Raw genomic sequence first — 12,852 nt, 5'->3', positions numbered from 1 at the left:
ACCATTTTTTACTTCTCCTTTTTGGGGATCATATGCCGTATTGTATAATACATATCCTAAGTGTGAGTGAGTTGGGTTTAATGCCTAGTAGCCCAGTATTCCAGCTTATATCACTACATTCATAACACAGGAAGACATATATGATACTTTATGACTGAGACTTAAACAGGACCTGAAAGGAGGGAGACAAAACCTTGTTTTATAACAGCTGTGACAAAATGATCGACTATTGAGTAACATATGCTTGTCGGGAGAAATTCAACCCTTGGAAGTATGAACATCTCCAACAGAATTGATCTTCCTAAAACTCATAATGATTTGGTATCCCAAATAATATCTAATGGAGGCAGTAAGGAGAATATGCTTAAGTAATGTCCCACTTTTACAGATGCTTAATTCAATTGATCACTTTTCCTACCGATCGTCAACTAAGAGTTATCTTCCCCTTATAACAAACAGACCAGGAATGAAGCATTTTCGAACTGTTAAAATGTTCCAAGATAAAAGGAAGAAAATGACTGACAGAGAAACATTCCTTAATTGTTTACTTAAATAATCTCTTCATAACTTAAAACCTTCTCCAAATGAACAGTTTCCATAATCAACATTTGACATTTTGCAAAGATCACCTATTTCATTGTATTTGATTTGATTCTTAGAGAGTTGAAATTTGGTGGGCAAGAGTAGGGACCAGTTCAAAAGTTTAAGTTGGATAAAAATCTTAATTCGTTAAGTTTGGGAAGGGTTAATGGCCCTGCAAGTTATCCATACAAAAAAATATAACTTACTTTTTCTCAATATATTGAATAGTAGCGTGAACAAATGTTGAACTAAACCAAACTTTTTTCATTTATATGCTGTTAGGAGTCGTCATAAAATAAAATCGGTCTTTCCTCAAGGTATTTTTTTTCATCGCCAGCAATAGTGGTAAGTCCATCTAGTGCAGAGCATAATACAGAATCGCAAACTTGATCCTTAAAAACCCTACTAATGTTTTTCAACACCTTTTAAATAAACTTCAGTCGACAAACATTCTAAAAAAGCATAGCAAAACAAAATAATGCATATCAAAAGAGGCCACTCTTCAACATTTTTTAGAATTAAATTTTTTTGGCGGTTGGTATGTCTCAAAACTTAAGAAATTAAGGTTATTATCCGACATCAAACTTTTGAACCGGTCCTAAATAAAAAACCTTTGACCAACCAGAAAAATGTAAGGTACATGAATGATGTCTATGTAGTGATTTCTACATAGGCAAATTGAAAGCCTTCAAGCATGTATACAAAAGGCACAAGAAAGTGGCATGCAGGCATGATCAGAATACAGTAACAGAACAAACAAAGAAATTGCAAATGATCAAACTTCAACATATTTAGTAATACTCCGACTTTCTATGAGCAAAAAGTGAAGAAAACAAAACCACTTCCTCAAAATTGTATTTCAGAAGAAATTAACTTGATTTTATAGCACTGGACTAGAATGGCTGATACGATACTATCTATTCAGGGATAGTAATTAGCACCAGACTGCTAGCCAGGACCAGCTTCACTACACTAACGTTAAATGTATACTACAGGCTAGTAGAATTTCAAACTTTTTTGGGGTGGGGGTGGGGGTGGGGGTGGGGGTGGGGGTGGGGGTTTATTGCGATTTGTTACCAATATTCAGGATGAGGAGTGAGTGAGTTGGGTTTAACGCCGCTTTTAACAGTATTCCAGTTATATCACGGCGTGTCAGCTTAATGTGGGAGGAAAGCCCGAATCGATGCAGGTCTCAGACGTTTACCATTTCAGTGAAACCCATGAGCACGGGTATGGTGCTGACAAACCTAGAAACATAATCGGGGCGAACCAGGATTTGAACCCACAATCATAAGTTTCTGGCATGCCCTTTGGACGCAACTCTGCACAGCGAATCGCGGCGCCTTAGACGACTGGGCCCCCCGTGCCCCCTCAGGATGAGGAGACTTTCTTGGTTAATTTGCCTGACCATCACAGAACACCTCTATGGGAGGTTGTGTCAGGTGAACCCGGAACAAACTTTGACCACCCCCTATAAGTGAAGGATGTGTGGACTCTTGAGCCAATCAATGTCAGCTTTCTAAAATGATTACTCTTTATTTCTTTACCACCCTGATATGGAAATTTTGTTTTTTCACTTGTTTCAAGAATTTCAAACTTCAACATTAATTGGTTAATAAGTTCATCTGATGCAGCCTATTATAGAGAGGTTCTTGCAGAGAGGTATCGTATCAGAGTAAAAGGTCTGATTTTACGGAGATTGCTACTTCACTTGACTTACTATCATGAGTACATGAACTGTCTCATCATATAATACTCAAAAGAAGTTAAAGACCACCTGATTCTTTCATGTCATTACAGTTAATCTGTCGCGGTATGACAGAATAAAAAGGATAATATGAAAGAATTAGGTGGTCCTTAACTTCTTTTCAGAAGTATAAGTCAAATATTGCACTAATTGTGAATATATTCTATGATTAACCAGCCATACTGTACTCCAGGTTTAGCCATGTGACTGGGCTTGTGAAGACCATTTGCTGCTTACAAAGTCTCTCAACAGCAAAATATAGTGACTTTGAAAAGCAATAAAAGGTCTTGCAGAGTGTTAGAGATTTGGGTAACTTTTAAACCAAAATCCAGTGTGATGAAAAAAGAATAAACCTACTGAAAGTCTACAAGCAACTTAAAAATAAGACTGCTGTATATTCAACTATTAAAAAGGGGCATGATCAGTGAAAGAGAATTGGTACTCAAAATTGGGTAGGGAAAGGGAGTATCCCGGTGGGGTCTGAAAGTGACTGATTGCTCGGATATGTTGCCATGTAAATAGTATCTGATATTGCCATGGAACTGAAGCATGTGCAGCATTAGTTGAAGTTGATTAAACATAAATACACAGTTCAACAAGTTGTCGTTGCGTTGCATCACAGTTTGAAATATCTCGGTATTCCTATCAAATACTGGGTAGATATAATCTAAATTAATACTGCTGAATCAAGTCGCCCTGTCCCCTGCCCTGATAACGTCTTATTGCTAACTTCAGTACTATAACAGACATAAGGGGACCACATTACGCTACTGGGACCAATAGTTTGCATAAACTCTAGGACTACAGCTAAATTCTACCACTGTCTGGCGGGAACATTGCAAACTGTATAAGAACTATTCTACTACAAAACTTTCGATGTATTGTAGAAACCTTGATAACATTTGTCCAACCGGCAGACAAATGCTCAAGACAAACTTTCAAAATTTCTCACCATGCTTCCTAAACAGTGAGTAAGTGAGTTGGGTTTAACGCTGCTTCTAACAGTATTCCAGTTATATCATGGTGTGGCAGCTTAATATGGGAGGAAAGCCCGAAGCGATGCAGGTCTCAGACACAATCGAACCCACAATCAAAGGTTTCTGGCTGCCAAAGGGACGCAACTCTGCACAGCAAACTGCAGCACCTGGCTTAGATGACTGGCCCACAGGTGCCCACTCCCTAAACAAAATTTAACTTTGCATCCAAAGCGAACATGAAATACACATCTCTGTTAACTAAGACAGAAACAATTCCCTGTTCATTAAGAAAACTAATCTTTTCCTTAGTAAAGTTTGAATATCATAGGCATAAACATTTTCTGTGTTGCTTGCAAAAAAAATTAAAAATCTCTCCCTAGGAAATCATTCTTGACTGCATTGCTGTTGTACCAGAGCTGGTTAATGCTATACCCAAATGCAAATTTTCAAAATTATCTGCAAATGTCTGTTTATGCTCAAGAAGCTCTGTGTACTTGCAGTCTTCAAAATTCAGCATGAAAGTCAGTCGGTCCTTGTCATAACCGTAATGTTAGATGTTAAAGATATTGGGGTTCCAAAATATCAAAGATGACCTGAAGTACCCCAACATTGGCTTTGCAGTACCAGCAAAGGTATTCAGGTCCGTTTGTAAGCAAATATAACAAATATGAGGACTTATGAAAAGTAGTGCACACACATCTTACAAAGAATCAGAGAATCTTACCTTAAATGTTTTAGGGTAAGTTTTTAACCCTAGGTGACTCTAATCCAACAGAGTCTGCCACTTTAGACACTAGTCCAAAACTTAGTTAGGTAATTGGTCTTTCTGCCAAGGAAGCTCAGCTAACAATTGTTTATTTACTAACACTAAAATCTCCTGAAAAGTATGACAAAAGAAATTCTTGGATAAGTAGATTCTCCAATTTTGACACACACAGTTGATATTCGCCTGGATCAAATTAAGCATGCTGTGTGCATACTTTTCACACCGTCTCATTATTTGCAAGTATTAAGCACCATCCCACAATATCTCTCATTAAAATCTTATAATGTAATATTCTCAGTTGAATTAACATACATACTGGTTAATGCAAATACTTCCTCATGTGAAAGACATGCTTAATACTATGAGTGGTGATGTGTTCTAACAGGCCACTTTTTCTTGTAACTATTCTGTAGATATGGGATGTAGGCCCAGACCTTTGAATAAGGCATGTCATCAAAACAATCATTAGCAAGGCCACATGTTTTTTCTCTTAGAGAGGTCATCAAGCACTTTAGTGACGACCACTGATCAGCTGATTTACCAAAACAGTTTGATTGCTGTAATTGTATCACAAACAACAAACCTGATATCATTCAGATTGAAATGAGCCTCAACTGTCCTGCATTGATATGTAGAGACTTGAGAACTGGAAACCGGACATGATGAGACACCGAACTCTTGAGGGAAGACAAATCAGATGATTTACGTGTCAATACACAATGAATCTTTCATAATAAATGGATGGATATATACGCAAGGCTGGGGATTGAATTAATATGCGTGAAATTCAAAGCCTGCTTAAATGCATAAAAACAATCAATGTATAACATGTGTACAATCAAAAAGTACTATCAGTACTAAGCTTCTCCTTCCATCAGTACATCACTCATTCTTGTCCTTCTTCTTTACAAATGGGATGGGTGGCCTGGGCACTTTACTGACGACTGTGGATCCCACGTCGTATGTCTTGCCTGCAACCCACTTCACCCCTCCGTAGCCATAGCCCACGGCACCAGATGCTGTGCTGTATACACCGCTGGACATGCGCCACAGCAAACTCGGCTGCTTCCCGGGCTCTGAAATATGGTGACAAGGTTGTAGAGATTATTTTACTATCATAGTTTCATGCACAGAATAATTGTTAGGCTTAAAAAAATAAAAGAATTGGTTCTCAGGCAATGACCTTTGAAAATATAGTTTGGGCAGACGGTGGTATTTTTTGTGTGTGCTTGTTCAAACTATCATGTAACCAAATAAACAGTTGTGTAACATCAACCTGGAAAAGGGTCTCCCTACACAAACAAACATACAAACTCATTGCTACCATGACCATCACACGTGATGCGCAGTAATGCAGTGCGCATGTAAAGGGAAGTAACTGTGTGTTCTATTGGATCGCATAGTGTTAAGTATTAGGATTTTTGTATTTTTGGAAAATGAAAATTACAAACCGAAATGTGCGGCAGACTGTTTGGTGATGCCGGCAGTGCCTGAGAACCAAGACTATTATTTTTTTTAGCCTCAACGTAGAAGTTGTGGGAATCCAGTGTTTGAAATTAAGGGGGATCCTAGAGTCACAAAGGTTTGCTAATGTACATTGTATTTGTTTACAAGTAATTGCCATCGGTCCAAAATATTGAATGTACTGGTATTATTAAGTGCTGCCAATCCAGTGAACTGGTAAATCTATAACTGACCAGAAACACTGCTACAGTTTTTTGTTATCTAGGAACCCTCAAACTTTAAATTTCAGCATGAGGGTAATGACAGGGACCCCTTGACTTTCATGCTTAATTTCTAACCCTTGGGATCAATTAAACCAAGACAGAGAGCCGTGTATTTTGGCGTGTATGACATGCACTTGTCTGACCTGTAAATACTTCTGTACACTGGTGGTAGACAATGTCAATTTTAAATCCTGGACTATTATTATAAATTAGCTTATCTGTAATCGCTGGGATATAACTAACAAGCTGTTAGACATTGTTAAAATTGACCCCTGGTTACAGTAATGATTTTATGTACCTGACACTTCATCTGTTTTCTTATTTGAGGAGTATTCAGGAGCATCGCTTTCCTTGATGTCATCTGCATTGGTTATCACTTCAACTTGTTCTGAACCTGGGCCCTGGTACAAGCAAACAAATAGAAAATGCATTATCACTGAATGTGAGATAGCTACGCGATAAATCGCAAAGAACAATGAAGAACAAAGCATGGTTTATTTCACGTTTAAACATTGGTTCTATCATGACGTCATTTCTGGAGATTTGAACATGCGCTCTCAACTTGATGACGTCTTAAATAAGACGATGTTATATTTGAGAGGGAAGTCTCTATAGAGTTGTTCCTCATAGATGTAGCTAGACAACGCAGATGAATGTAATGGCCGAACAATTGTACCCAAAGAATTCATTCTCAGTCGTGAATCATTACATAATTGTCTGATATTCACAAGGCTTCCTTTCAAATGTATGATTAATTAACCTTACAGTGCTTCAGAGTTTGTTTCTTAGGGAGAGACTGTGACAACTGAAGGTATTTTTCTGGTGTGTCAGAACAAAAATCAGTACAAAGACAAGGAAGGAGGTTCTTATGCTACGAGACATTCTGGTTGTATCTGTGACAGCAAGCAAAAGTCAAGACAAGTAGTGGCGATATTGCTCTTTGTTCAAATCATTTAAGAACAGCATAATTTGATTGGACATCTATTTGTGGTGTCAATCCTTCTACGGTGGTGATTGGGTCCAGGTTATATAACATAATATACACCTGGAAATTAATTAAGCATCCCCTGATTTTTCGACCAGGTGCCTCTAACAACATATTACTTGAGGCTCTTGACTAACAACAAATACAGATATTGATAGCAATGTTCAATATTTTAATTGCGTGAATAACAGTTCGACAGTACTGTACTTGAGTCAAAATGGGAATCACAATAACTATGGATTGGACAGACTTCTACACATCCCCGGGATTTATCCAGGATTCTATATGAAGTGCCCCTGCAGGCAAATTGGGAAAAATGGTTATTTGTTTAAAAAATTAGCTCTTTAAAAATTCTCATTTTCATAAATTCAGAGGTAGGCCTATCTTAACACTGTCTTTTGAGATTGCATTCAATGCAATAATATACAAGAAAGAAGTGAGCATAATAACTAAGTGTTACAAACTCTTCCTATTTATTGGTCCTGTTATCAGTGAAATACAGGTTTACACAAAATTAGATCTTTGTTTACATACATACATACATACATACATACATACATACATACATACATACATACATACATACATACATACATACATACATACATACATACATACATACATACATACATACATACATACCAATATAAATTTGGAAACTTTTAATTCCATTTTGGGGATATTTAATGACATTTGTTGCAGACTTGAGGCCGAGTATCAGCCTCCAAGCAGGTCTAGATAAATCTCTGTATCGGGTCTGTGACTTTAGCCTTAGTCCGAAGCATGCATGCATACATACATACATACATACATACATACATACATACATACATACATACATACATACATACATACATACATACATACATACATACATACATACATACATACATACATACATACATACATACATACATACATACATACATACATACATACATACATACATACATACCAATATAAATTTGGAAACTTACATACATACATACATACATACATACATACATACATACATACATACATACATACATACATACATACATACATACATACATACATACATACATACATACATACATACCAATATAAATTTGGAAACTTTTAATTCCATTTTGGGGATATTTAATGACATTTGTTGCAGACTTGAGGCCGAGTATCAGCCTCCAAGCAGGTCTAGATAAATCTCTGTATCGGGTCTGTGACTTTAGCCTTAGTCCGAAGCATGAGTCTAGATTTACATTGACATTTAACATAGCCTTAGGTAAAATTTAGCCTCTTGCCATGAATGTATTGAGCGACTGCTCGATAGCCTAAAACATCAATAATAACTTATGCATCACATGTTTTGATAACGTTGATGTATGAAAAGGTTTGTGGGGACATCAATGAAGGTAAATTATTTCTAAATATTGATTGAAAATTTCAATTATGACAAGGCTTCATAGAGTGTCAGGTGGCATAGTCCCCAGGCTTATGTGCAAATACAACTGATGAAGGCAGTTTGGTTATTAAGTAAAAGCCTGCATAAGGCACATCATGTTAATCAGTCCCTGCCAAAATAATGAGTGAGTGAGTGAGTGAGTTGGGATTAACGCCACTTTTAACATTATTCCAGTTATATCACGGCGTGTCAGCTTAATGTGGGAGAATAGCCTGAAGTGATGCAGGTCTCAGACGTTTACCACTTCGGTGGAACCCACGAGCACGGGTATGGTGCTGACAAACCTAGAAACATAATCGGGGCAACCGGGATTTGAACCCACAATCATAGGTTTCTGGCGTGCTAAAGGGACGCAACTCTGCACAGCAAATCGCGGCGCCTTAGACGACTGGTTCACCCATGCCCCCGCCAAAATCACGAGCCTACTTGACTGAACCTGTCCTTGCTGATGCTTTTCAGTACACTTCATATTATTTGCACATAAGGGCTCTTTATTAAATGTTTCAGACTGAAAGATACTGCAATTTTAGCCACTAGTCTGAAGCTTGAGTCTAGTAAACATGGTAAAAGTCTCTTTGGTTGTGTAGTCTCCAGAGCTCCAGATAAGCTGCGTATCTGCGTGAAATACGCATCAGAAATGCAGAAATACGCAGTAAAATATAATCCAAGCGTATCAAATACGCAACGAACATTACAGATACGCTACAAAAATAAAACTTGTGCGTATCATCAAAATATTGTGAAGTAACCCTGCGTATTCGATTAGCAAATGAGCAACTTATTTTGAAATTATAAGTTGGCATTCCGTCAACCTTGCCAAACTCCACGATGACAGTCAGATCATGATCATTTGCCATCACACTTTCTTGTGGAAGTATCGTGGTATTTTTGAGTCCTATAAAGCTCTCGAACCCACACGACACCAGTTTGCAGGGACTAGATGAATAGTGTTTTAAATATTTAACTTAAATACCCACATGTGTAAAAACTAGTGGGTAACAGAAATTTGAATACGCAGATAGAATTACTGATACCCAATGATTTTAAAATGCATGGGTAAAATACCCACAACACCAAAAGCTTATCTGGAGCTCTGAGTCTCAGCTAATATTTGTCCACATAATAACACTCAAACCTACTGAAAATGATACTAAGAGCCAGGTTTGGGAACAGACTGATTTACTTGACTCAAACTTTGGGCTTGTGACTAGAGATGCCGACTGAAATAATGCTGGACTGCTGCCAAACAAATAGTGAGGAGTTGGCTTTCATTCTTGCACGGTAAAAAGAAGACAAATCTACTTTGTATTCAATTCCTTGATCTATGCAAGAAACAGTTAGTCTTTGTCAGACGTTAAAATGTCCATCCTTTAATCTCAGTTTGTTTGCTGGTTGTTTAGTGACTCAGCAGCACCATACCAGACAATCCAGTGGTTGATATTATGAGCAAATGATCCACTACATATGGTGGTGAGGTGAGGTGAGGTGAAATGGGGTTTAACATCGCATCCAAGATTATTCAACTTATACAGTAATGTGATGCATGCGTGTGTGCGTGTGTCTGCTTGAACTAGTCAGGACTGATGCTGATTTATAGTGCTAACCCACTGAGATACCATGCCAAGTTAAACATGAATACCCCACTCAGACACAGTATACTGACTCTGAGCTGACCAGTCCTTGTTTTAGCCAATTAATGCCGAGCGCCAGACAGAGCAGTAACTCAGCGTGAAGGGGTCACCACATGTAAATACCACAGCCAGTACAGGATCAAACCTCAAGGACCCCAGGATCCCCCTTAATTTCGAACAGTGCTATGTATGTAGTGTATTTCATTAACAAAATAAAATTCAACTTCAGTTTCATTGAAGTTGGAAAGATTCTTCACTACCCCTCGATCTCTGACAAAAAAAACCAAATTGTTGTGTAGTCTGTGCCAAAACTATCAGCAAGACTATTTGCCCGAACATGCCTCAACATTAGAATCATTTTCAGTTGATTTTAGTGCTATTATAGTGTGTAATTTGAGGTAACTTAAATTCAGTTTTAATAAGTGTTAGGAATATAGCACTTCACTTAGCTCGAGGGAAACTGAGAGTTATTTATTTCCCTTAGTCTTCTTGGCGGCAAACATGGTACATGTGCCCTTGGCAAAGGCAATTTGTTGGCATTGCTATGGATATATGTGGACCATTACTTACTAAGCTTACTAAACCAAACAGAATTTTACTAGCCTGGGGCTTTAGACTAGTGGCAAAAGTTGCATGCTGGTTGTGTATGCTCTTAAAAAGAGTCTCCCTTTGTCAATTTTCTAAGTGTCCCCGGCGCTTTTTACTTTGTATAAGCTAAGGTGGTGAGGTGAAATGGGGTTTAGCTTCATGTCCAAGATTATTGCACTTATATAGCGACGTACATGCACATGTGTTTGTGGCTCCTTGTACTAGTCCGGACTGATGCTGATTTATAGTGCTAGCTCACTGAGATACCATGCCGCAGTTTAACATGAATACCCCACCCAGACACATTATACTGACTCCGAGCATTTTTTAATTGTATGAATTGGAGAAATACATGAAAATGAAGATATGAACATGCTTGTACACAGCAGCACTTGAAAATAAAACGTGGACATGTAAGAAAATGAAGAGGGTATTATCACGAGTATCAACCGTAAAGGAAAGAAAGGGGACAACATTAATAGCCTTTTATAACTACTACTTATTATCTGAGGGTCATGATGTTGGATGTCAGAAGTAAATAAAATTTTGGTCTTTTGGTCTGCAGTATGTATATTTTCGGCTTAGTCAGTAAAAACGGGAACAGGCTTTCTGCGTCAAACTTAATTAGCCAGCATAAATTTCACAAACTGAAATCTAAAATCAGAAATCATCTCTATGTGAATGCAGGGAAACATGGAGACAGCTGTTTTCCTTTCCTTTCATTACTGTAATTTGTGTTTAAAAAAACCAAACAATGTTCGGTTGGTTTGGTTGTTTTAGTAGATCTAGTTATATATCACTTTTACGAGATTTTATTTTGATTACGATAAACAGTAAAGTCTTAATTTATGCTTAGACCTCGAGCAGATTTTTATTATTGCGTTATCATGTTCATCTTTTACTATACACATTTAACTCTTATATTTACAAAAGTTTTACTAAACAGCAGGGCTGGGACGGGTAACTCGGGTACCCGGGTCGGGTGGGTACTGAATAGGACCTGGGTACCAACAGGACTACCCAGACCCGTGGTTAGTTACGTGATATATTGTCTAATGACTAAACTTATCTAGAAATCTATTGTTACACTACAAGTCATTAGTCATGTCATGTTTGTTTTTCTTTCTAACTTTGCACCCATTCCTTCTGATTTTTCATATTGATGAATAAAGATATAACTTCAGTCAACTTCGGCGTATGCATGACCAGATTGTTTAATACATGTATCAAAATACGTTTTGCCAGGGCTATATATGCTAAAAAAAAGATCCCAATCAGACATTTTGAGACATCTCCTGAGACCTACAGTGGATACCCGGGTAGGGTAGGGTAATAGGGGGGCAGGTACTGGTGTAGTAAATTTGGACTCATCCCAGTCCAACTAAACAGTATGCCCCATCAGGATCCTCTTATTTAACTCATGTTTTTAATTACATTCATGAAAATGATAGATCTGTGAATATCAGAGAAGTTTAACAGTCCATAAAAGATGCCTCTAAAAGGGACAACTATTTGATTAAAATAAACATCCGTGTGCAACAACCTGTACTTTGTTTAAAAAACAATTTGCTCTAGAAAGAATTTGATAGCCACCTACTTCACAAAGGGCTTTCTGACACATTGCACGTTTGCACTCAAAATGAGAAAACTTTCAAATGATGTAGATCTAGATCTATCAAAATAGAATACTGCAATCTGTGTGAACGTCAATATTATTTAACTGCTTGGAAAACATTCCAGGATACTACACCTATAAAGTCAGATTTCTTTACTGACATCAAGAAGGCAAGTAACCATGCGGTGCCAGATATCAGAAACTGGAACCAAATTTCCAATTTCTTCAAGTTCAACTCGCTAGGCCAAATCTTGGTCTAGATCTAGGAGTATTTCTAAAGACGGCTTTTAAAATTGTGGCAAATTTGCTTGAAATAATAGCTAAAACTCCGCATTAGTCTGAGAGACCTTACCTTGTACAGGCACGATTTCATCGTTGCGTAAATGTTTGACATTTTCTGGAACCACTGAGTCGACGTGTCAGACCGATCAAGAAAAGTGAGCAGCGAAGCTAGTGAAAGGGGCCACTTGTTACTTCGTCGTCTCGAATATATCCGTCTTCTGGATTTTATCAGACACTGAAAACCTGTTGAGGCTCTACAAACATAATGACGAATCTATTAATATCACAGTTTGTCGTCGTCAATTTCTAATAAAAGAGCTTTTTTCTTAATAATACAGGTACATACCAGATAGTTCCGCCAACATCGTCTGCCACGTTGTTTTGTTCTGTCAAATATAACCATCGAGTTTATAAGACCGAACACGATTGGATGCGTGTTTCATAATGACCAATGAAAATGCTTGTACCATCGCAGCACTGACCTGACCTAATTTTGTCATGAAACCCGATA

At 37.7% G+C, this 12,852-nt stretch overlaps 1 protein-coding gene across 1 annotated transcript; it reads right to left on the bottom strand.

The window, feature by feature from the left end:
* Positions 1–1,626: 1,626 nt before the first annotated feature.
* On the bottom strand, positions 1,627–12,768 carry LOC124111421 (transmembrane protein 263-like). Its single transcript, XM_046471117.2, has 4 exons — positions 12,688–12,768; positions 12,412–12,595; positions 6,098–6,200; positions 1,627–5,148 (listed from the first exon to the last, which is right to left on the bottom strand). The coding sequence occupies exons 2-4, from the start codon at positions 12,451–12,453 to the stop codon at positions 4,955–4,957; spliced, it is 339 nt and encodes a 112-aa protein (XP_046327073.1). The 5' UTR covers positions 12,454–12,595; positions 12,688–12,768; the 3' UTR covers positions 1,627–4,954.
* Positions 12,769–12,852: the final 84 nt, after the last annotated feature.

Source organism: Haliotis rufescens, unplaced genomic scaffold, assembly GCF_023055435.1.
Source record: "Haliotis rufescens isolate VD_foot unplaced genomic scaffold, xgHalRufe1.0.p SCAF_6, whole genome shotgun sequence".
Taxonomy (NCBI): Eukaryota; Metazoa; Mollusca; class Gastropoda; order Lepetellida; family Haliotidae; genus Haliotis; species Haliotis rufescens.
This window is presented reverse-complemented; position numbering and strand designations above follow the sequence as displayed.